At 38.2% G+C, this 23,437-nt stretch overlaps 1 protein-coding gene and 1 long non-coding RNA gene across 2 annotated transcripts in view; one reads left to right on the top strand and one right to left on the bottom strand.

Moving 5' to 3' along the window:
* Positions 1-23,437, top strand: part of LOC105188219 (uncharacterized) — a 123,146-nt gene that overhangs the window by 76,413 nt on the left and 23,296 nt on the right. The window contains exon 5 of the mRNA XM_025303602.1: positions 11,580-11,763. Within this exon, the coding sequence (XP_025159387.1) occupies positions 11,580-11,763 (184 nt within the window). The remainder of the gene's footprint in view (positions 1-11,579; positions 11,764-23,437) is intronic.
* Positions 13,293-13,936, bottom strand: LOC112589611 (uncharacterized). Its single transcript, XR_003113665.1, has 3 exons — positions 13,746-13,936; positions 13,563-13,599; positions 13,293-13,447 (listed from the first exon to the last, which is right to left on the bottom strand). It is a non-coding gene; the product is annotated as an uncharacterized LOC112589611 (long non-coding RNA).

The raw sequence follows: 23,437 nt of genomic DNA, 5'->3' as shown, positions 1-23,437 counted from the left end.
GGAACGATGTATAGCGTTATGAAGGTCATATGTAGAATAATTAGTAATAAATAATTAGTAATAACAATTTTTTTACCATATTTTCTATTTTATGAGCTTAGTTCTAAAGCTTTTTAGCCACACTATGTATATTCATCATTCCTCTTCTTTCTGTCGGTCTTCACAATTTCCTCCTCTTCACTATGCGTATTCATTTGTAATGATTCTGCACTAAAGAATTCATCTTCTTTGTAGTCTTCTTCATCTGTTTTTAACTGGTGAGCATCCTTAGGTACGGGTAGATTGAATTCAGACTTTCTTGGTGTACATATCATTTCTAAGGAAAACTCGTCATCTCGACTGAGCATTAATTTCTTTGTTGATGATTCATATATGCAGTAACCATTCTTATTACCACAGTAGCCAACCTTTGATATCCTTGCGATCCCATTTTTGACGTTTCTGTTTTGGAACATGAACGTAGCTTTCTGTACCAAAGATATGCAAGTATTTTATATTTGGCATATCTTTGTTGTATTACAACTAATAAGGACGTTTGCCTACGACCGTCGTTGAACTCGTTAAATTCAGCAAATAAGCAATATTGTTCATTTTAATGTTTCAGCCACAACACAATTGGCAATTCCTTCGCATGAACCTTTTTTTATTCACGCGGGGGAAATCCTCATGGATACTTCCGCCCTCTTGAGGGAGTTATGTCGGACTCCTACCGACTAAAGCTCCCCCGAGGTGTCTACCAGTTGGACCGGAGTGGGGGAACTGGGGGAATCGATATTCTCTCCCCAGCACCCAGGTCCTGGGGCTCGCCCAAATGTCATGCTCTTGCTTTACACAGGAGAGAGCGCGGCACCCGGTGCCGATCGATCAGACTTAACCGGCCGAGTTGGCTTGCTGGTGACAGATGCAAGGAAAGAAGAAACACTCATCCTCTCCCGCAGCTGCCTTCAGTGACCTGGAGAGGGGGGACCCACCCCCAAACGGGTATCCCACTTTCCTTTCCACCTATACCGACGTGTGGGGAGGCGGGCCTTGTCAGGAGAAAGGGATGACCCCCGTTTCCCCCTATGGCGGCCGATGTCTCCCTGTCGCCAGGCAGAGGGCAGTGGACGGGCGTGGACGTCCTTGGTTTCTCAGGAACGTCCCATTGCTCAGCATCGGCCCGCGGTCGCCGAGGTAAGGAGCCGACCCGACCAGCACCGCGCCGGGCTCGTCCCGGGCCGGCCTTCCATCCCAGTGGAGACGTGGCCGAGGACGTCCTCGATTATGCGAGTCTGCTCCCGATAGTCAGTCAGGGTCGTCGTCCCTATTCTGTGCGGCCCGCCGACACCGAAACGACCAGCGGGCACGCTCTGCGGCTTCCTTTCGGGACATTACTGCCCCTGCGAAGGAGACCGCCGCACTCCAGACCTCTTCCCTATCAACCATGGCCCTGAAAAGGACCGATAGGGAGAGGTCTGGCTCGCTGCCTATTACTCGGATGAGGATATGCCGCTCCTGGTCCCTCCTTCGCATGGACTTACCTAACATGGACCTTGCAGATTCAACTAAAGTACAATTTTCTCTTTAAAAGGCACCGTTCTATTGAGATGTATATGCCATAGTTAGTCTTATTTCGATCGATTCTCAAGAATTTTCCGCACCTGACCATTATCGAATTCTTTTTTACCATTTGCTAAAAATTACCATATTTTGTCCTCCACTAAAAATTGCTCAAGCTTCTCAGTGACTTTGCTATTTTTCTGTAAAAAGTATACGGAACTTCGAAAAATCATCCTTAAAACAAAGAAAACAAAAAAAAACAGCACCACCTAATGACTTTTCTGACATAAGGTCGCAGATATTTACGCTGATTATTTCATCTATTTTCGATTGGTCGTCTTTTTATTGCTAAATCTCTTCTATGCTGTTTTTCAAATAAACAGCCTTCGTACCAGTCGTCATCATCTTTCTTCACGTCAATGTCTCGTTGTTTTAAGATCTTCATAACGTGTGTTTTGTTTTGATGATCAAGCCTTTCATGATACAGCTGCAAGACATTCGTCGAACTCATCATATACGGAGTGTCCCGAGAGGAAAGGTCAATATTCCGTGGGGGTATAGAATGAGGTAATATAAGGCAAAAATGTTATATAAACATGGTGTCGTTTATTATTGGTTTCCGAGATACAGCTATGTTAAATTATATGTCGGAATTTAAAGTTGGCGCGTCATTGGGATTTCATTCTTCACTGTAATGGAGCGCTGCAGGCTGTGTATCAATTGGAAAAATTAGCGAAACACACCTGGTGATCTGTCCTGCTGTTTGTGGCAAACATGCCGCACGTGTTTTCTAATGTAGAGTACGCAGGTATGGTTTATGTTTATGGGTATTGTGATGGCAGTGCTCAAGCAGCTGTTGAAGAATATCATCGCCGTTGTCCGATGCGCCGCATTCCAGACCGAAGAGTATCCTCAAACGTGTTTAACAGCTTACGTGAAAATGGTACACTTCCCAGTACTCACATCACATCTGAACGCAGAGTTGAGAGAAATGTTGAGGAAGAAGAAAATGTACTTCAAATGGTACAAAGGAGCCCTACGACTAGTACAAGAAGGGTCTCTGCACGTACTGGTGTTCCTCGAACACGTGTCTGGCGGATACTGCATGACCAACATCTGCATCCATTTCATCTGCAACGAGTACAAAATCTCCATGAAGGAGATGGAGCCACACGTCTACAGTTTTGCCAGTGGCTACAGAATCATCGTGAATTGATTCCCGTCATACTTTTCACTGACGAAGCAACATTTACGCGTAATGGCATAAATAATACGCGTAACACCCACCACGTTGGTCGCAAGATAACCCTAATGCCATTGTTATACAGAATTTCTAAGTTCGTTTCTCCGTCAACGTATGGTGTGGCATGATTGATGGAATGCTGATTGGTCCCGTTATTTTACAAAATCATATGACAGAGCAGAGTTACCTCGACTTTTTACAAAATACGCTTCCATAACAACTAGAAGATATTTCCCTGGCTACACAAAGAACAATGTATTTTCAGCACGACGGAGCACCTTCTCATAACACACATCTTGTGAGAGAACACTTAAATGCAGTGTTTCCACATCGCTGGATCGGTCGCAGTGAAACAGTGCAGTGGCCACCAAGATCATCCGACCTAACTCCCCTAGATTTCTGCTTGTGGGGTTGGTTAAAGTGCGAGGTGTATAAAACTAAAGTGAATACACAGGATGAACTTATTACATGTGTAATAGCCGCTGTTGACCAAATTAGGGGTCGTGAAGATGCCTTCCGGCGCGCAACCCACCACGTTCTCACAAGATGTGACAAATATATCGAAGTATGGGGCAAAATATTTGAAAATTTGTTATGATAGATATATTACAATGTAATTGCAGTAAACTTTAACTCATATTAGACAATTCCGATGTGTAATTTAACATAGCTGTATCTCGGAAATCAATAATAAACGACACCATGTTTATATAAAATTTTTGCCTTATATCAGGTGTAGTAAAAAGAAATCCATTATTTTTGCATGAAATTGAAGGCTTTAATTACCATAGTTAGAATGGTCCGATTTAGGTCAAATATGCGCCGTTTTGTTCGATAACTTGTTGCCATTTTGAAGATAATTTCATTATGCCTCTCTCATAGAAGCCCTCGTCCCTATTGGCAAAAAATTGAGACAGTCGATTTTCACAAGCCTCTCTTGAAGCGAATTTTTCACCAGCAAAATTGTTCGCCATGGACAGGAACAGATGGTAATCACTTGGTGCCAGATCCGGACTATAAGGTGGATGCATAAAAATCTCCCAACCAAGCTCCCGGAGCTTCTGGCGAGTCACTATCGATGTGTGTGGCCTGGCGTTGTCCTGATGGAACACAATTCCTCTCCTATTGGCCAAAGCTGGCCGCTTCTGGGCGATTGCTTCCTTCAGACGGTCCAATTGTTGACAGTGCAGTTCCGAGTTAAGAGTTTTGCCGTAGGGGAGCAGCTCATAGTAGATAATTCCCTGCCAATCCCACCAAACACACAGCAAACCCTTCCTGGCCGTCAATCCTGGCTTGGCCATCGTTTCCGCCGGCTCACCGCGATTCGACCACGACCGTTTTCACTTGACGTTGTCGTAAGTGATCCACTTTTCATCACCAGTGACCAACCGCTTCAGAAATGGGTCGATTTTGTTGCGATTCAGCAGCGATTCGTAGATGGAAATTCGGTCCATGAGGTTTTTTTTCGTTAACTCGTGTGGCACCCATACATCGAGCTTCTTTTTGTATCCAGCCTTATTCAAATGGTTCCAAACGGTTTTTTGTGCAATCTTTAACTCTTGGGCAATCGAAACAGTGCTTACATGACGGTCGGACTCGACAATGTCCATGATTTTATCGATATTTTCGACAATTGGCCTTCCAGTGCGTGGTGCATCTTTGACATCGAAATCACCGGAACGGAATCGACGAAACCAAAATTGCGCGTGATTGGCTGTTACAGTATCAGGACCATAAACACTATTCACATTTTCAGCCGCCTGGCTTGCGTTTTCGCCTTTATCGAAGAAAAACTGTAAAATATAGCGTATTTTCTCTTTGCTAGTGTCCATCTTTGACGCGCGCTCAAACAAAACTGAGTCAACTAATCACAAAACTGTCAGAAAAGTTTTTTTAGTACGAAATCTCATCTTTCTAACGCCATCTAGTGGAACCCGATCGGACTTATACAACGCGAGATACAGATAACTAAAGCCATCTATTGGAAAAATAATGGATTTCTTTTTACTACACCTGATATTACCTCATTCTATACCTCCACAAAATATTGACCTTTCCTCCCGGGACACCCTGTATATATTTGCTGAAACATTTATTCTATAATTCTGCCAGCATATTCAAAATAATCAAGCCATCTCTCAAATAACCAGTGAAGTATACTGGACTATTTCTTATACACTTCATGCCATCAATAATGCCACTCATATTCTTTATATAAGAATACAGATTGCGAAAACAGATTAACACTGATATCAGGCATATACTATACTTCTTCCAAATAATTCGTTGCCCATTTTCCCGTTCACTCCCACTTTTGATAACTCCATGACCAGAGGCATCTATTGATGTTTCATCGGCTATTTCCGCTTTCTTTGTTTCTGAAAAAGCTTCATAAGTAAAAAAAATATTCACGATTTGTAGTTATATATGTTGTAGCTTTACTATCGTTAATCCATCAACGTTTATCTACTTTTTTGAAGCTATACAAAAGTATAGAACATATAAATGTAGCACTTTCTTTTTCAGGAGGTGAAAAATCCCTAGCTTTTGCTATGTTATCTGATTTTTGTACGACAATGTTTTGCAATATGTCTCGCCTTATTGCACTCATAGTGCAAATGATATTTTATTTACGTTATTTGAAATCTTTATGCTTCTTAGTCGGTTTGTTCTCAGATAATTTCTTTTCAAATGGTTTTGACACAAAAGCAGACGACATCTGTTTATCTGAAGAATCTTTACTAGAATGTATTTCTACTATTCGTAGATGTTCAATCAAGTTATCCAGTGTACGATCTTCAAGTGCTGTTGCCTCCCAGACTTGACAAAAACTATTTTACTCAGCTGGGAGTGTGGACATCATTCATAGCAGTAACAACTGATTTGGTAACTCTGTTTTATATTGCCTTCTCATTTCGTTGCTTAACTCATGAAAATGACTTTGCATGGCTGAGGGACGTTCTAAAATTCTAATATTTACGCCCTTTTAATTGTAAAAATTACTCTGCCAATCTATCTATACAATGCTCCGAATTTTGTTCGTATATGGACAATAAACTTTGCTATGCTTCATTTGACGATTGTATAACTCTAAGCATGTTATATACTTCATCCGATAAAGCATTAGTAATCAATAATTAAGCCTATGCATCCTTCTTTTCGAACTTTTTAAATTCTTTTCGTTCTGCTGTTGCCTCTTCGATGGAAGAACATTTGGCTGAAGAATTTTAATGTCACGATTTCTACAAGTCCATGGCACTTGAATAGCAAGAGAATTTGTTGCTTCTATTTCATCTAATTATTGGAGTCTTTCACCTTATTAATTTGGATTTTGAAGTCGTTTATTTCTGCATATAAAAATCCAAGCTGTCTTTAACGTAATGCAAATAGTTCGAACAGCTATTCATGCGAAAACAAACTTCACAAGAACGAAGTCTATTCAGTTTTTTTCGTTTCTCTATACTTGCTTGACCCATAACCTAGTTATTGTACGTTAAGGTAGGCCAGAAATAATTATTGCATAGCTCAAGTGCTCGATTTTATTAAATAATAAAACGAACATTTATTCTGCTTCGGTCTTGTGCAAAAGGCGCAAAAGTTTAACTTAACTTATCAGTATTACTTGCGCGTTTTCTTTATTTTGTGGGTTAGTTTACATATCCCTCTAATAATATCTCTAGTAATGTTCATCAGTAATATTTGAACACTACTATCTTAACAAATTTGGTTTTATTTCTCATTATATCTTTTTTCATTTCTTTATTCTGTAAAGTAACTGCTACTATCTTCCCACTTTTCGTACAACGTGCTATCTTCACCAGATACAACGCCGACACACAACATTACGCCAACTTGTCCTCTTATTCACAAGGGAATGGTCGGAGGTGTCTGTCACCGATTTGGATGGGCTTTGGATATGTTATAAAGCATCGAACAATATTAGACCCATATTTTTTTATGTGCTTATCTCGAGGTTTATGGGGTGAAACCACCCCTCGAAGAAAAGGGTATATATTAAATATGTCGTCATCTCAATAATATTAATGCAAAGAATACTTACATGTGCAAGAAAACCTAATATTTTACAATACGTTACCAACTCACTTTACAGTTACTTTACGTTATCAACTCACTGCATGAAATGCCAGCTTTTCCGGTATGACGCACGTTTGTATAGTCGCCCTATGTTCAACAAGATACATGTACATATTACTCCATACGATTATAAGATATAAATACTATCGAAAATCATTCAAGATATAAAGAGTGAAGTCGACCAGTATCAAAGGATGTGCGTCAATAATCAAAATGCACGATAACGTTTATCGCTCTGGAAAGCTGTACCAATTCTGTTTATGAACAGAATTCATAGACGTGTCTTGACTTTTAAGCCACTCTTGAGTTTATCCACTGATTTCGTACTTGTTTTATTGGAAACGAAATAACTGCATACGAACTCACATTCATATGATATTTAATATGTTGTGTATAGCATTAGGAGTTTTTATCAGCTTATACAAAAGAAAATACAGAGATATCGAGTATAGCGTAAATAAGGAGCGCCTACCTATGGCGCAGCGTCTATAGCTCCATGTTACGAGGGCAGTTTGATAAGTCAGTGACTTTTTGAATTTTCCGCGCAGTAACTTTAAATGCAGCACTGCTCCTGTCAACTGCCATCTATTAATAGACTACTGTACAAGTTTGGGCAAGCTGCGCCATTTAGTTAGTGTTTGACAGCCATTGAAAGCAGACAACCTCGTGAATTTTAACGAAAATGGAAAAAAGTGAATTTCGTGTGCTGATTAAGCATTATTTTTTGCGTAAAAAAACCATCACCGAAACCAAGGCAAAGCTTGATAAATACTATGGGGACTCTGCACCATCAATTTCAATGGTTAAGAAGTGGTTTACTGAGTTCCGTTGTGGTCGTACCAGCACAAGTGACGCCGAACGTTCAGGTCGCCCAAAAGAGGTCGTCACACCAGAAATCGTCGATAAAATCCATGGAATGATATTGGACGATCGGAGAATGAAAGTGCGTGAAGTGGCTGAGGCTGTAGGCATCTCAACTGAGCGGGTACATCACATTTTACATGAATATTTGGACATGAAAAAGCTATCCGCGCGATGGGTGCCGCGATTGCTCACACTCGACCATAAACGCAACCGTGTGACCATTTCAAAGGAGTGTTTGGCGATGTTCAGCCGCAATCCGAACGAGTTTTTGCGCCGTTTCGTTACCGTAGACGAAACATAGATCCATCACACCACACCAGAGACCAAGGAACAATCAAGACAGTGGGTTTCTTCGGGTGAACGTGCACCAAAGAAGGCCAAGGTGGGTCTGTCGGCCAACAAGGTCATGGCCACAGTTTTTTGGGATGCACGCGGTATCATTCACATGGATTACCTTGAAAAGGGTAAAACGATCACCGGCGAATATTATTCAGAGCTTTTGGACAAATTCGATATTGATTTGAAGCAAAAACGACCGCATTTGGCGAAGAAAAGGGTGCTGTTCCATCAGGACAATGCACGGGTGCACACGTGTGTAGTCACCATGGCAAAAATCCATAAATTAGGCTACGAACTGCTACCCCATGCAGCATATTCACCAGATTTAGCCCCCTGCGACTATTTCCTGTTTCCAAACCTGAAGAAATGGCTGGGTGGTAAGAGATTTGGGTCGAATGAAGAAGTCATCACTGAAACAAACGCCTATTTTGAGGGCCTTGAGAAAACCTATTATTTGGAAAGAATAAAAAAATTGGAAAAACGGTGGACTAAATGTATCGAGCTAAAAGGAGACTACGTTGAGAAATAAAACGCTTATTTGCCGAAAAAAATATCTTTTATTAAAAAAGTCACTGACTTATCAAACTACCCTCGTATTATCTCTACATTAACCAAATTAACGGCTTCCATTTTCTATTATTATACATGAATGAATTTAGTATTTGATACTTTTTATTTTCATCCTAACAAAAATTTAAAAATTTGCGAGGGTAATGAGGAGGGGGAGGGGGTAAACAAAATTTTGCAAAATCTGAGTACACAGTTGCGAAAAGTATAAAATTCTCTACAACTTTTATATAAATCATTTTTTCATTTGCCTCATACTTTTCGACATATTCGCTAAAAACGAAAACCTTCCTTTTCTTCGAGGAGTGGTCTCACCTCCTAAACCTCGAGATAAGCACATAAAAAAATATGGGTCTGATATTTGTTGATGTTTTATAACATATTCAAAGCCCATCCAAATCGATGACGGACACCTCCGACCGTTCCCTCGTCAAATAGTTAAACTTACGCGAACAAATTTCGAGCAAAGTTTGCTATCAATTTTTGATGGCAGGTCACAAATTTGATGTAAAATCTGTGTTATCAAATTCTGTTGCCAAACTATTGCCAAATATGTAACAGAGCTTATTATTTATCGACTTCTTAACCTTTTTTATATTACTATCTACCTCACCTTTCAAAGTTATTTTAAAAGTTACTTTTCTCTTTCTGCTATCCATTTCCTTTGTTTTTTATCATTTTCCTTCGTTTTTCCTCCAAATTCCCTTTCCTGATTAGTCTATCCTTTCTTTCCCTCCTTATCATTACTTTAAAATGATCCCGCTTTACTCGACTCTCCTGTCTTTCTTTCCCTGTTCTATTCCTAACTTTTTCTTCACTTTTCTATCATTTCATTATCCATTTCTCTTACATTTCTTTATCTTCTTCTTATTTGCTAAGTAGACTCAATACTAACAAATGTCTATTTAAAATCGCACTTACACTTACATCCGCACCCATTTATCTAACCACGTCCGATTGGTTACATCATTATAGTTCTATTAATTGAATCTACAGAATTTTGATTATTTGTTTTTTGTATTTTTTTGTATTTTAATGAATTGAGCAATTATATTATCATTAGTTATTGGGTGAGTGCAAAAGTTCGTGCGGAGTTTGTGAGTAAAAGTCACACAGTGATTAGGCAAACAAAAATCTTTATTCAATCAATGATATATTCTCCATCGTTTTCTATAATCTTTTCCCAACGTTCTGGCAGCATACGGATGCCTCGATCATAAAAACTGCGCGGTTTAGATTCGAAGAACGAAGAGACGCCGTTTTTTAAGGCCTCCAAAGAGTCAAAGTTTTTTCCATTTAAATAATTTTGCAATGACCGAAACAAGTGATAGTCAGATGGTGCGATATCAGGAGAGGTGGATGGTTAAGACATCCCATTTCAGGCTCTTCAGTTTGCGCAGCGTCTTTTTCAAAACGTATGGTCTGGCGTTGTCGTGATGAAAGACGACTCCCTTGCGATTTGACAAAATCGGACGTTTCTCTTTTATTTCTCGATTCAGATTGGTTAATTGGCGACAGTACTTGTCCGAATCAATCGTTTCGCCAGCGGGTAGAAGCTCGAAATAGATTATGCCCTTGCAATCCCACCAAACAGAGAGCATCACCTTCATCGGGTGCAAACTGGCCTTTGGCATTGCGTCACCATGCTCACCTGATTGTTTCCATGTCCGTTTGCGCTGAACATTGTTGTAGAGGACCCATTTCTCATCGCCCGTCACTAGTCGATCCAAAAACGACTCGTTATTGAGCCGCCCGAGTAAAGAAACGGCTGCAGAAATTCGCTTGATTTTGTTCTTCTCGGTCAGCAAATGGGGCACCCATATATCGAGCTTCAAATCGAATCCCATCTTTTTTAAACGCCGAAAAGCGGTTGATCGGTCAACGTTTAGTGCTGTAGCAACTTCTTCTGTTGAAATTCGCGAATTATTGAGCACTAAAGTACGCAAAACATCGTCATCAATGTCAGAAGGTCGACCAGAGCGTGGCTCGTCTTCAAGGTTAAATTCTCCGCGCCGAAATTTAGCAAACCATTTTTCCACAGTTCATTTAGCTGGTGCTTCATCCTGATAAACATCCTAAATGTTTTTTACGGCTGTGGCAACGTTTATTCCCTTCCGAAACTCGTAAAGCATAACATGCCGTAAATGCACCTTATCGATACTCATTTTTAAAGTGATATTTCTCGAAGCAGTTTGTATGAAAACAAATGATTTTTTTTTTTAATAACAGCTGAAGACGTCACCTTTCCAACGTTATATAATATGTAGATGGAAGTATTAATGACAACACTTTACGACGCTTATAACTCCATCTATTGAAACTCCGCACGAACTTTTGCACTCACCCAATATTTTGAATGGTGTTCGTCGAATAGTGAACAATTCGCTTCTGTCTATTTGCCAACTAGTAAACAAACGTACAATGAGCGAGAGTTTTTATTCTTATACTATATATAATCAAGTTAAAATGGATTTAGAATAAATGTCGATATTTATGGGAATTTCTATATTTTAATCAAGTGTTTGGTCAAGTATCTTTACTTCTCGATTTTACGATTTTCTGGTACTTTTTATTAAAATTCCTAGTTTCTTTATTAAAGATTATTAGAACTCTATGATCATATTGATTTGATCATATAGAATAACATTCGAAACTTTTATAAAACAGACTGGAATAAAATATATATCTTCATAAAATGACACATGGAATGAACTTAACACTTTTTTAAAATATTCAGAAATTTTCCTCTTTTTGCTCTAATACTAAATCAATAGCTGTGATAAAATAACATAAATAACGAACAGCTAAAAATAATGAACATAAATAACGAACAGCTAAAAATAATGTAACAAAATCTCATATTGTTAATAGATATGTTATAAGTCCCTTAATGATATTTATTGAAGGAGTGAAGATATTTTTTGTGTTTCAGATGCGAAGATAATATGCCAAACAATAAATATATAAAAGCGAAATATGCCAAAGATGATAAAAAAAATATTCCCTCTGAAAGAAGTCATTCTAAAGTTCAGTCACCTGAACGGTCTCACAAGGTTAATTATGATAATGAAACATCGTCGTGTCATAAACAGGAATTTTCCAATCCCACTTGCAGTGTAAGTACAAATCAGTTTAGTATCCATAAAAAGCTAATAACATTAATCTGACAAGTAAACATACAGAAATATTATCCTCTTACGATTTTAGTGAGTTTGTATCTTGAGATTTTGAAATTTAAATCAGAATAGAGGACATATTTTTGTATATATGCCGATATGCAGTTTTATGATGTAAATGATGATCTTTTTTATAATAAAAAAATTGATTCTTTTTGAATGAAAAATGTTGGCGAAAAGGGAAAGAGAGGAGGAGTCTTGTTTTCGTTTTTGCCACGTGATATTTGCATATTTTTCCGTACCATCGATACCAACTCATTAATTATATTTTAGCTTTCCTCTATATTCAACAAATTTTGTGTATTAAATAAATCGTTTAGTGCATTCATTGATAAACCCGAAATCAACATTTTGTACCAAAATTAGTGAGAACGAATAATTTCGTATTTTATATGAAAGTTTATGTGTAAGATATTTTTTTAGTTGCTAGGGATGAATGCAAGGTCGAAATTTCAAAACTCAAAATAACGGATCGAATACGGGGAGTTCAAGTAGCTACCTTTGATATTTCATTATGGATACTTATCAAATTCGGTACGTTTTTTTAGTCGCAGATAACGACTGTCCTAAATTCAAGGTTTCTACCAGAACCATTCGGCAAAGAGGTAGTTTCCTTCAACATATTTCATCTGCTAATAATGGAGATAAGGATGAAAGTATCCATAACAAGATATCATTAGCTACTGGAAACCGCCATTTTGTGGCGCCAAGTGCTAGACAAAATTAAATGTTTGCATTTATTTCCAAATTTGGTTTGCAATATATTTTTGTTTTCTTTACTTCTTAAAGTAATACCGCAGGCGTTATTATGACGTCGAAAATTAGTCATTTTCTGACTAAATGACGTTAGGGATTGACGTCGTTATGACGTCCAAAAAACGGCCGAATGTCCCAAAATATTGATGTCATGGAAGGACCGTTTTTGACGTCATAGAAGGACCGTATTTTGACGTCATAAATGGACCTTATTTGGACGTATTTATCAGCATATAGGCAGCAAGATGATATATTTAGGATATAATGAAGATGCAAATATAGTACAAACATAGACATATACATCAGATCATTAATTTTTTTATTGAAACATAAAAGCTCTTATTTATATAATATATAATATATTATTATAGAATCAAATAGAAAAAGAATATAACATGTTATGTAATCTTTGGCAGTATAACTAAAATCACAATTTCTTCAATTATCACACTTTCGTAAATTAAATGAAATATAACAAAAAAAACTCATATTAGAGGATATTTGAACTAATACATTAGTCCAAACTATGTACGATTGGTAAGCATACGTAACAATTGTTATCGTTAGTATAAGGCAATAGAATACATTTACTGTCAATGAGATTAACAGGCCATGCTTTTAATTCACTCAAAGTGCGAACAACACATATATTAAACAATGACGCTTCTTTACCGTACAACAAACATAACTGTTGTTATGTTTGTTGTGTTGCATTGTTATGTTTATTGTACTGTTGTTTTCATTTTTATTTATAAGCGTAGAATTAGTAACTTTTGTTCTAGTATCAATAGTTGGAGCAATTATAGATGCATCGTTATTTGTGTAACTTGCAGAAAAATTAGTAGGTATTTCTTGTAATATACAATCCCTGTAAACAAACAAAAATTTCACAAAAAATCAGAATCAAGAGATTCTTAAAATAAATACGTAATTAATAACAATACATTTATTTCCTATTTTCATAATTTTTATCTGCAACGTACCTGCGTTGTGTTTTCCAAGGTCCATTTTTCAAATGTACTTAAAAAAGGATATGTTTTTATAAACATATGTAACATGAAACGTGCATAATATTTTATCATATTGTAACATAGTATAAGAATAAATGAAGGGAAAAACAATGATAATATTCTTATCCTTATAAATGTAAATTATGTTTGTCTCACCTGGTTTATCAAGTTTTGCCGGTGGCTGTAGAGAATCACAGTTTTTATCGTATTCGTCTTCACTACTTGATATATTTTAAATTTGGTTTGCGTTTTCTTTTCTTTTCTTACTTTGTACGTCATCTTCTACTTCAGTAGATTGTAAATCAGACACTTCTTCACATTCTTTTAATTTTTTAAAGGCCTTATCAAATTCATCTATATCTATAAATAACAATACTTTGAAATATATTTATATTACTATACAAATAACAAACGAGTATAATGTTATACATAAAATACATATCACAAGTAAAAAATATACGTTTCATGTCATATAATGCCCATGTATTTTCGTTTACTTGTTCTTCAATAAACAATGCTTTTTTTAATTGAACACTTGTCTTGTATGGAGGCCACCAGACTTAACTTTTCAGAGGCGTAAACCATGATCGATTAATCAATGCAATTGTACCTTCTTCATGAGTATTACTGATAAATTGAATACCCACAAGACATTGTGAAATTATATTAACAAAGTTGCAAATAAGTTACATCAGATTAATTTTATTTTAATTTGCATTGAACATATTTAACCTAAGTAAACTATTAACGTAAATCTACCTAGATTTCACGTCCCCTTCTTATTGGGCATGACCAGTGATGGGAATCTCCCCCACGAAAACAGGAACGTTGTGTCTACGTGAAATCCATGTGATTTTGTGGATTTCACGTGAATACAACGTGCATTCCACATGGAATCCACATATGTTTTTGTGGAGCTTCTCCCTCCCCACAGATTGAAAAGTATCTGTGCATAGATGTGTCAAAAAGCCATGATACCCATCACTGTCCATGACGTGATTTTCAAGGTTAATGATAAAATACACATTTAATAGGTACTTACATTCAGTACTCAGCCTTTACATTAACCTATTGAGCTGTATAAGCACAAGCTACATGACATATGCACTACACAGTAACAGTAACTAATTTGCGAATGAGCGAACGAGAGAGATATTTCACTGATCGCCATTTGCACTTTTCCACGTCGAGTGCTTAAAATCGCCCATGGACAACGGAACACGCGAAGCCAGCATGACCAATGGGTGCATTCAGTATTACAAGCGTTCAGCTCACTGAACGCTAAGTGAGTTCTTGCATTTGATTGACGTACATTTTTCGTTCTAAAGGAATATGTAAAATATATTTATATATAAAATATATAAATATATTTATATATATATTATATATATTATATATTTGTATATTAATATATTTATATATAAACAAACCTCTTTTAATACTTATCGAAAGCCTGATACGAAATTTTAAAGAATTGTTATTACGGAATCAACGTTATAAATAATTATATTAGTACGCAATTATCGTCAGTTCATGACTGAAATATGACGTCAAAGTGGTATAGCATTTTGACGTCAATTAGAAGTCATGTAAATGACCGTATATAAATTGGACATTTTGACGACATATGACTAAAAGTGACCAGTTTTTAACGTCAAAATGACGTCTGCTTGCTACCTGGGACTTTGTGTAAGCATAACGTTTTCTATAATGTTCTTCTTTTCATTTACTATCAACACAGATCAAAATTCAAATTCTGCAACTCTCATATGGTATCTTACCAGGTGTATGCATAAGTTTTTTCCGGTTTTTTGGTACAAAAAATACGTAATTTTCAAGGGAAATTAATTTTTGTTTTATTTTGTTTTATTTTGTTTTATTTTGTTTTATTTTGTTTTATTCAAAATATTGGCCATTGGCTTCTACACATTTCGCCCATCTTTCAGGTAACTTATGAATACCATGTCAGAAAAACTGCTTGTCTTTTGCGGCAAACCATTCGTCGAGCCATTTTCCAACTTCCTCGAAATTGCTGAAGTGCTAGTCTGCGAGCGCGTGCGCCATTGATGCGAAGAGGTGATAGTCAGATGGCGCCAGGTCTGGCGAATACGGCGAGTGCGGAAGGATGTCCCATCCAAGCGATTTCAAAGTTTCTTTCACTGGTTTTGCTGTGTGAGACGGCGCATTGTCGTGTAACAAAATCACTTTGCCATGTCTTCTGGCCCATTCCGGTCATCTTTCGATTAATGCGTGGCTTAAATTAATCATTTGTTGGCGATAGCGTTGTGTATTAACGGTTTCGCCGGGCTTCAAGAGTTCATAATATACAATACCGCTCTGGTCCCACCAGACACGGAGCATGGTCTTCTTGCCGAGGCGATTTGGCCTTGGTGTTGAAGGACCGGCTTCGCCAGGTGAAAGCCACGATTTTTTCCGCTTCGGGTTTTCAAAATAAATCCATTTTTTGTCACCCGTCACAATTCGATGAAAAAATGATTTCCTTTCGTGGCGTTGAAGTAGCACTTCACAAGTGACTTTGCGATTTTCCATTTGACGTTCATTCAAATCGTGTGGGACCCATTTACCGAGTTTATTGATCCTCCCCATTGCTCGTAAACGTCTGCTGATTGTTTCTTGTGACACATGTAATGCTTCTGCTAATTGCCGTTGAGTTAGAGTTGGGTCATCATCCAATAACTCCTGCAATTGCTCGTTTTCGCATTTTTGTGGTCTACCAGAACGCTCACTGTCTTTCACATTAAAATCACCACTTTTAAATTGTCGAAACCATGTCTCACATGTTCTAATCGATGGAGCGTGTTCACCATATGTTTCTACCAGCAAACATTGACTTTCAGCAGCCTTTTTCTTTTGATTAAATAAGAAAAGCAATGCGTGCCGCAAATGTTCTTTTTCAGGCACAAAACTCGACATGATCACTGAACGATAAAACAAAGACGCTAGTTTATGGCGGACTCAACTTGTGTGTGTTTGTAGTTTAATGTCAGACGAACAAAATGACGTATGTGTGAAATTAATACGCTGCGTACTTTTCGCTGGCGCCATCTCTTAGTTAAACCGGAAAACACTTATGCATACACCTGGTATATAGAATATTGTGTGCGGAACATGCGTTTTTAAAAATAACAGTATAATAATTAAGAAATAGCGCTACTAGGATCAATGACGTAGAACCAACAGCGGGAATTTCATCTGTGCGCGCGCGCGCGCGCGTGGTGTGTGTGTGTGTGTGTATATGTGTGTGTGTGTGTACGCGTGTACACATATGTGTATGCGCATAGTTTGAACAGCTAAAAAGAATTTGCTGTAAAATCGTCAGGATTTAGTAGCTCTGACTATATTACGTAGCAGTAGCTGGCGTCGCCTCTCTTCGTCGTTCTCGAAATCTTGAAAATCTAGATTCGTCTCAAGAGAATTGACTTTTATGAAGTGTCGGATAAATAGAAAAACAAGGTTTTTTAATAATGAAGCAAAATCCTTTATTTGCTGAAAAACGTTGTAACGAGGCGCAGATGCACCTCGTTACTACCGGCCCGACCGACCACCTGTCGGGCCGAAGAACGGCGCATTGCGCCACCCTAAAGAACCGAGACGATCGCGCCGCCGCTATCGCGCGCCGCGGCGATCACGCGCTGCCGCTAGCGCGCGCGGCCGCGATCACGCGCCGTCACCGTGCCTCGCGCCGATAGGCGCGCCGCTCGATCGCCGTCGTATCAATCGTAGCGCAATCAACTATAAAACGGCGGCGATCGAACTTCTAGTCACCAGACCAGACCGATCCGTACCGCCGATTCGATCTAGACACTTCATGCCGAAAGAGAGAATATCCGGACCGTTTCGCTCTGCTTTCCGTATTCCGACTACCCGACCGGCGACTAAGCAAACGGGATTGTGCGTCCGCAGTCTCGATCGAGCGTACTCGATACTTGGCCGTCTCCCGTCTTCCTGGGCTCGTGCGTGCGCGTGCTCAGTCGAGCGTACTCGACAGTCTCTCGCCTTTACCCGCCACCTTGAGTCAAGGGTTCGTCCGTCGGCGAACTCCGCTGAGCGTACTCAGCCTTTAGGCAATCCGTCTAGCGACCAAGAACCCGGGACGGTGTGTCCGCCGTCTCCGCTGAGTGTCCGCAGCACTTGGTCGCTTTCCTCCGCGAACGTAGGGAAAAGGGAAGGTGCGTACACCTTCTCTGTCGAGAGTCCTCGGCCCCGACGGACGAAATCATTTCGCGTATCCCGCGACTTGCGTGCGTGCGTTCGACCGAGAATCGAAATCTCCGGTCCGGCGACCATTTATACGCGAGCGATTTCGAGACGAGTATTGGGCGATAATTGTTCGAGACGCCCAGCGTCGCGAAGCGTGACCGATCACCGCGTCGTTACCGTCGTTACTGTCTACACGCGTCGCGCAATAGGCCCCGCCTTCCGCACGGCCTATCTGTCCGTACGAGCGCTTGTACCGCTCACCGCACCGCACCGTACCGTACCGACGCGCCTTATAGACGCAACCCGCGACACCGCCTTCGGGGCCGAACTCTTGTATCCCAGTAAGCATACAATAAAACTAAGTTATTTCGATTGCCATTATCAAGTGTCTCGCTGCTTTACTCCTCCTCGAATCCGGACTCCGACGAGCAGTATCCGCGTGAAACGCGTAGCAGCGACCGAACCGCGGAGTTCGGCCGTTACAACGTTAATAATTTTATTTATTGAGCCGCTCATCCTATATGCCATGCCGCTTTCTTAGTTATTATGTTGTTACTTTTAAAGACGCACGTTTCCGCATGCTACGAAGACGTGATTTTGAAGTTGAGGTATCAACTAACAAAATGCACATTATCGCCAAGTTGGAGGATGTGGAATACTCAAAATATATTACATCAAAATATATTACTCAAAATATATTAAAAATGATAAATGTTCTTTTTATTATGTTTTACATTAAGAAACCAGTTTTTTTTAAATGTGATCACATAAATTATAACTTTATATATTAAAAGTACTTAGTTATATTGAAAATATTGCTAAATGTTCATCTCAAGGCATTTAATTATCAAATACACATATATTCTATAAAAGATACCATATGAGAGTTACAGAATTTGAGTTTTGATCTACGTTGATAGTACAATAAATGAAAAAAAGAACATCATGGAAGACGTTATGCTTATACAAAGTATTACTTCAAGAAATAAAGAAAACCAAAATATATTGCAAAACAGATTTGGAAATAAATGCAAAAATTGATTTTTGTCCAGTTTTTAGACCACTATGTAGCGCCGAGAGCGGGTATTCAACGGACATTTTTTAAGTCAAATTTGAATTCAACGACCTCAAAAACCTTTTATAAAAACATATTTTCTGATTTACACGAAGTCTTGATTTTTGTCCAGCTTTTAACTGGTTTCAGCCCATTATGCAACGATCTGAAAAATCCTCTATAAAGAAGATTTTGTACAAAATCAAATAGGGATATCAATCTTATTAAAGCTTATTGATATTAAATATTATATTCTCCATAATATATTCTCCAAGAACTGACAAAATTGAATATTTAAACGCCGCCATTATAAATTTCTCAAATTTGATTCCGTATTCATAGTCAGTAACCAAAGAAACGTGGATGTACCAAGTTTGATCCGTTAAAATTGAGTAGAGCGCTTCATAATGCTTATACAGGGTCTGCCAAAAGTTCCGGAATGGCTAATTATTTCAAAAAATAATGATTGCTTAAAACAATATTTGAAACGAAAGTTGTAGGGCCTAAAAGAAGCTATCAGGTATTGATAATTGTTTGACCTTGGAATGACCTTGAAAAATGTTATCAAGGTCGACATAAAAATCTTAAATGGAAACTCCACTTTTTTATTATACCGTCTTTTTCCACCAATTAATTTGAACAAGTTTTATCTTTGACTTTTGTCTGAAATATTTTTTTATTTGCCTAATATTTTTTTAGATATTTAAGGATAACTTAGTAACTTTTTCAATATTTAACTTACCATATCTCGCTAACTGTTTGTCGGGATAAAAATATACTAGACTTTTCTATTCTACTTGGTCTCAAGAATATGTTGGTACAATAATGCTCTATTTTTTGTTAATTTATCGATCTTTCGAAATTTCAAAATCATCAAATTAACAAACGTATCGGTATCGAATTCGCACCCGTCTTCTCTGCTTCGCGGTAAAATATCTGTCGTCCGCGCGCAAGATTTCCCATCGGTAGGATATTCAGACAAGCGCTCGGCAAAATTTCCGCTGCAGTAAAGCAGGGAATCAGACAGAAGAAGAAAATTTCCGCTAGAGTTTTATCCGACAGCTCGTACAACTAATTGTTTCGGCCGTATATGCCATTCAAATTAAAAACGAGTAACGTAAATTAATAATAAATGTTTCGTTTTTTTCTTATACTTTTAATCTCTTATGCGCTCTTTTAGTGATTCTTCTAAGTCGCATTATTCTCATCTCTCGCAACACTGCTGTGCGGTTTCAACATTTGAATACCCGAACAACGAACGATTCAATTGGAACATTAATCAAAATTAGGAGGTCTTGAGCGTATTTTATAATGGTAGTACCAGATCTCTCGAAAAATTTATATTTTTTTACTATACTCGCACCACTATTTTTTAAATTAATATTTGTTTTGACCAAGTAATAGAATAATATATATCAAATTCAACTATAGGGTGAGGAAAACAGATGGATGGAAACCTTTAAAAATCTCGAAAAATATAAAGTTTTATAGAAAAGTGTTTCAGACAAAAGTTATAAGATTCAAAACGATGTATTTACTGATCTTATCAGTTTGACCTTGAGTGGCGTTGCCAAGATCAGGTCAAGGTCAACTTATTTTTTTTTTTACAGAAATCCCATTTTCTATTATATCATCTTTTTCTACCAATTAATTTGAACAACTTTTGTCTGAAACATTTTTTTATTTATCTAATATATTTTGAGATATTTAAGGAAAACTTGATGACTTTTTCAATAATTAACTTACGATATCTTGTTAACTATTTGTCAGAAGAAAAAATGGTACTAGTACTAATTTTTTTACTCTATTTGGTCTCAAGGACATATTGTTACAATAATTCCCTAACTGTTGTTAATTTATTGACTTTTGGAAATATCAAAATCATCAAATTAACAAAAGTCAGGGTGCTATTGTAACAATATATTCTTGAGATTAAATGGGGTAAAAAAATGTTACGTCCTAGAGGAGGAGCGCAACCTTTTCGTTCGCGTGTAAGGCAAACCTCGTTCGTACACGCATGCCAGGGAACGGGTCAGGAATCCGACGGGTCCCTTTACTCGGTCCCTGATTACAACGAGCGATCCGTTTTTCAGTCAAGGACGCGAGTCCCTTTACCGGGGATAGGACCATGAGGCAACTGTTGGAAGGTGAGGTGATTTTGAAATCAATTGGATGAAAATAAAATATAAACAGATTTATTAAAATGAGTATGATAACAAAATGATATACGGCGCGGTTTAACATAGAATAATACAATTTACGAACGACTATGTATATGTATGTGTGTATGTATGAGAAGTGAAAGAAGAAGGAATAATAAAAAGAAAAGGGGAAGGAATATGAGTAAAGAGTTAGTCGGGTGAGGGGGAGCGTGAGTGGTCGGGTGAATTTAAGGGAGTGGATAGTTCGGAGAAGGAAACTGGGGAATAAAATATCGAAGGGGTGAAAGGAGTGGACGCACGAGTAGGAGGAGAAGAAGGACTAAGAGGTAACCGTGGGAATAGTAAAGGGGGTAAGAGTGTCGGGTCTGGGTGGTAATCAATTTCTAAAGAGACATTAATGATAGAACGGAGGTATTGCAGTTGGCGTTCAAACTCATAAGGATCTCTAATCCCATTCACCGTCTCAAGAAAATGGAGGACTTGTTGGATGGATATCACCGAATGGTAATAATGGCCCACTAAAACCGGATTTCAATAATGGCAGAATTGATAAAAATGGTGATAAGGGAGGTAGAACGAAAGAAAACAACTTACTGCTGGTTCCGGTGATTACACGAGGAAAACAATAATTGGAAATGGTCCACGTCGGGTCCGTTTACGGATGTCCAATTGATGACAGCCAATTCTTTGGTTGAGGAGGGTTGGCGAGACCTCACTAAGAGCGATATTCGCTGCGCACTTGCCACAGGTCACGTTTTTGCTCGAATGCTGAATTCTAAATTCTGAATCTGAGTGTCTGGATCTTTTGAATGCTAATAATGGTGCTGAATTTTAAATTCTGAATCTGAGTGAGAGTCTGACCTTTTTGAATCAAAAATGCTAAAATCTGAATGCAAGTCTGACTTTTTTTGAATCTAGAATCTGAATGCTCGCGGAGGCGTATGTCGCGGTTTTTATACTGATGATCGGAGGCAAGACCCGCCAGGGTGGGTAGAGAGATGGCCTTTGAGGAAGGGGTGAATTGGTCCTAGTGGGAAAAAGTCTTGGCCATTGGAAATTAAGAACGAAGTTAAAAGACATCGTGGGAGGCTTGAAGACATGAATATAGAAGGGCTAAGAGGTGGAGCGTGGATGTCTTTTAGTTGGGTGGATTGGTTTGATTGGCGGAATTGATTAGGCATGACAAGTGCAATGGTGGTGGATTCCTATGAGAGAGAGAGATGTATACAAGTTGCCGGCTGGAAAAGTCAGAATGCCGTAAATCAAGGGTTGAGATAAAATTTTATGACCATCAGTGAAGTAGGCTTTATTGGTTGACTGATAGGGCACATATAGTTTTGGATTGGGAAGATGTAAGTTTCAAGTTTAGAGCAGGAATGCTCTGAGTTGCTTTGTTTTACTGAAGGTTTGTTAGCGCAGAGTTTCAAATTTTATAGCTAGGCTGACGGACACACTTGGCGAACACTACCCAGATATAAACCTTCAACGAAGACGTGTAGATTTTTACAACAGGGCACTGTTTCCTGTTACGAAATTTTCCTAAATCGTCTTTCATTTGACGCGACGGCTGTTCGCCAGATGGGTCTGTTTCTTATTTTATATATATATATATATATATATATATATATACAGGGTGTTATAAAAGTCCTGGAAGAGCAGAATAACTCGAAAAATATGAGTCCTACAAAAAATGCGAAGTACTGGGTTTTTATGATTTTTTCCTGGCTATCTGATGGTGATCTTGGATTTAACCTCGACAATGACCTTGAAGGTCATTTCAAGGTCAGGTCAATTTTTTTAAATGGGACCCCATACTTTTGACCCCAGAAAGGAAAAGAGCGGAAATTTTACGTTCGGATATGACCTTGAGCACTGCCAAATTTGACCTCTGAATGTCACATAAAAGTCTAAGCTTGTTTTAGGCTGAAAACGCGAATATCTTCGAAAATACACCTGCTAGGGAGCAATGTTACGCATAAGAATAAGAATGTAGAAGTCAACGAGGGACATTCAGCCGTGATCTTGCCCTTATTCTCAAGGTCATGAGTTAAGATTATTATTAAGGTCAAACTGGACTTTTTTAGGATTGAAAATCTATACTTTTGACCTAAAAATGTCAAGATTGAAAAATTTTACGTTCGGATATAGCGTTTTCAACATTGACCTTGTTCTTAAGGTTATGTGTCAGTCATATCAAGGTCAATTAATTTCTTTAGGCTGGAAACACATACTTTTACCCCCCCCCCCATAATGTGAAAAGTGAGATTTTACGTTACCTTCGCCTTCATTACGAAAGTTTTCATTGAACAGCAATCTCACTTCACTGTATGACCTTTGTCTATCCCCCATCTTCTCATCATCAAAAGCGAAACTCTCTTATGCTCTGTAAGAGAAGCCATTTGGAATTGAAA

Source organism: Harpegnathos saltator, unplaced genomic scaffold (assembly GCF_003227715.2).
Source record: "Harpegnathos saltator strain DR-91 unplaced genomic scaffold, Hsal_v8.6 scaffold557, whole genome shotgun sequence".
Lineage (NCBI taxonomy): Eukaryota > Metazoa > Arthropoda > Insecta > Hymenoptera > Formicidae > Harpegnathos > Harpegnathos saltator.
This window is presented reverse-complemented; position numbering and strand designations above follow the sequence as displayed.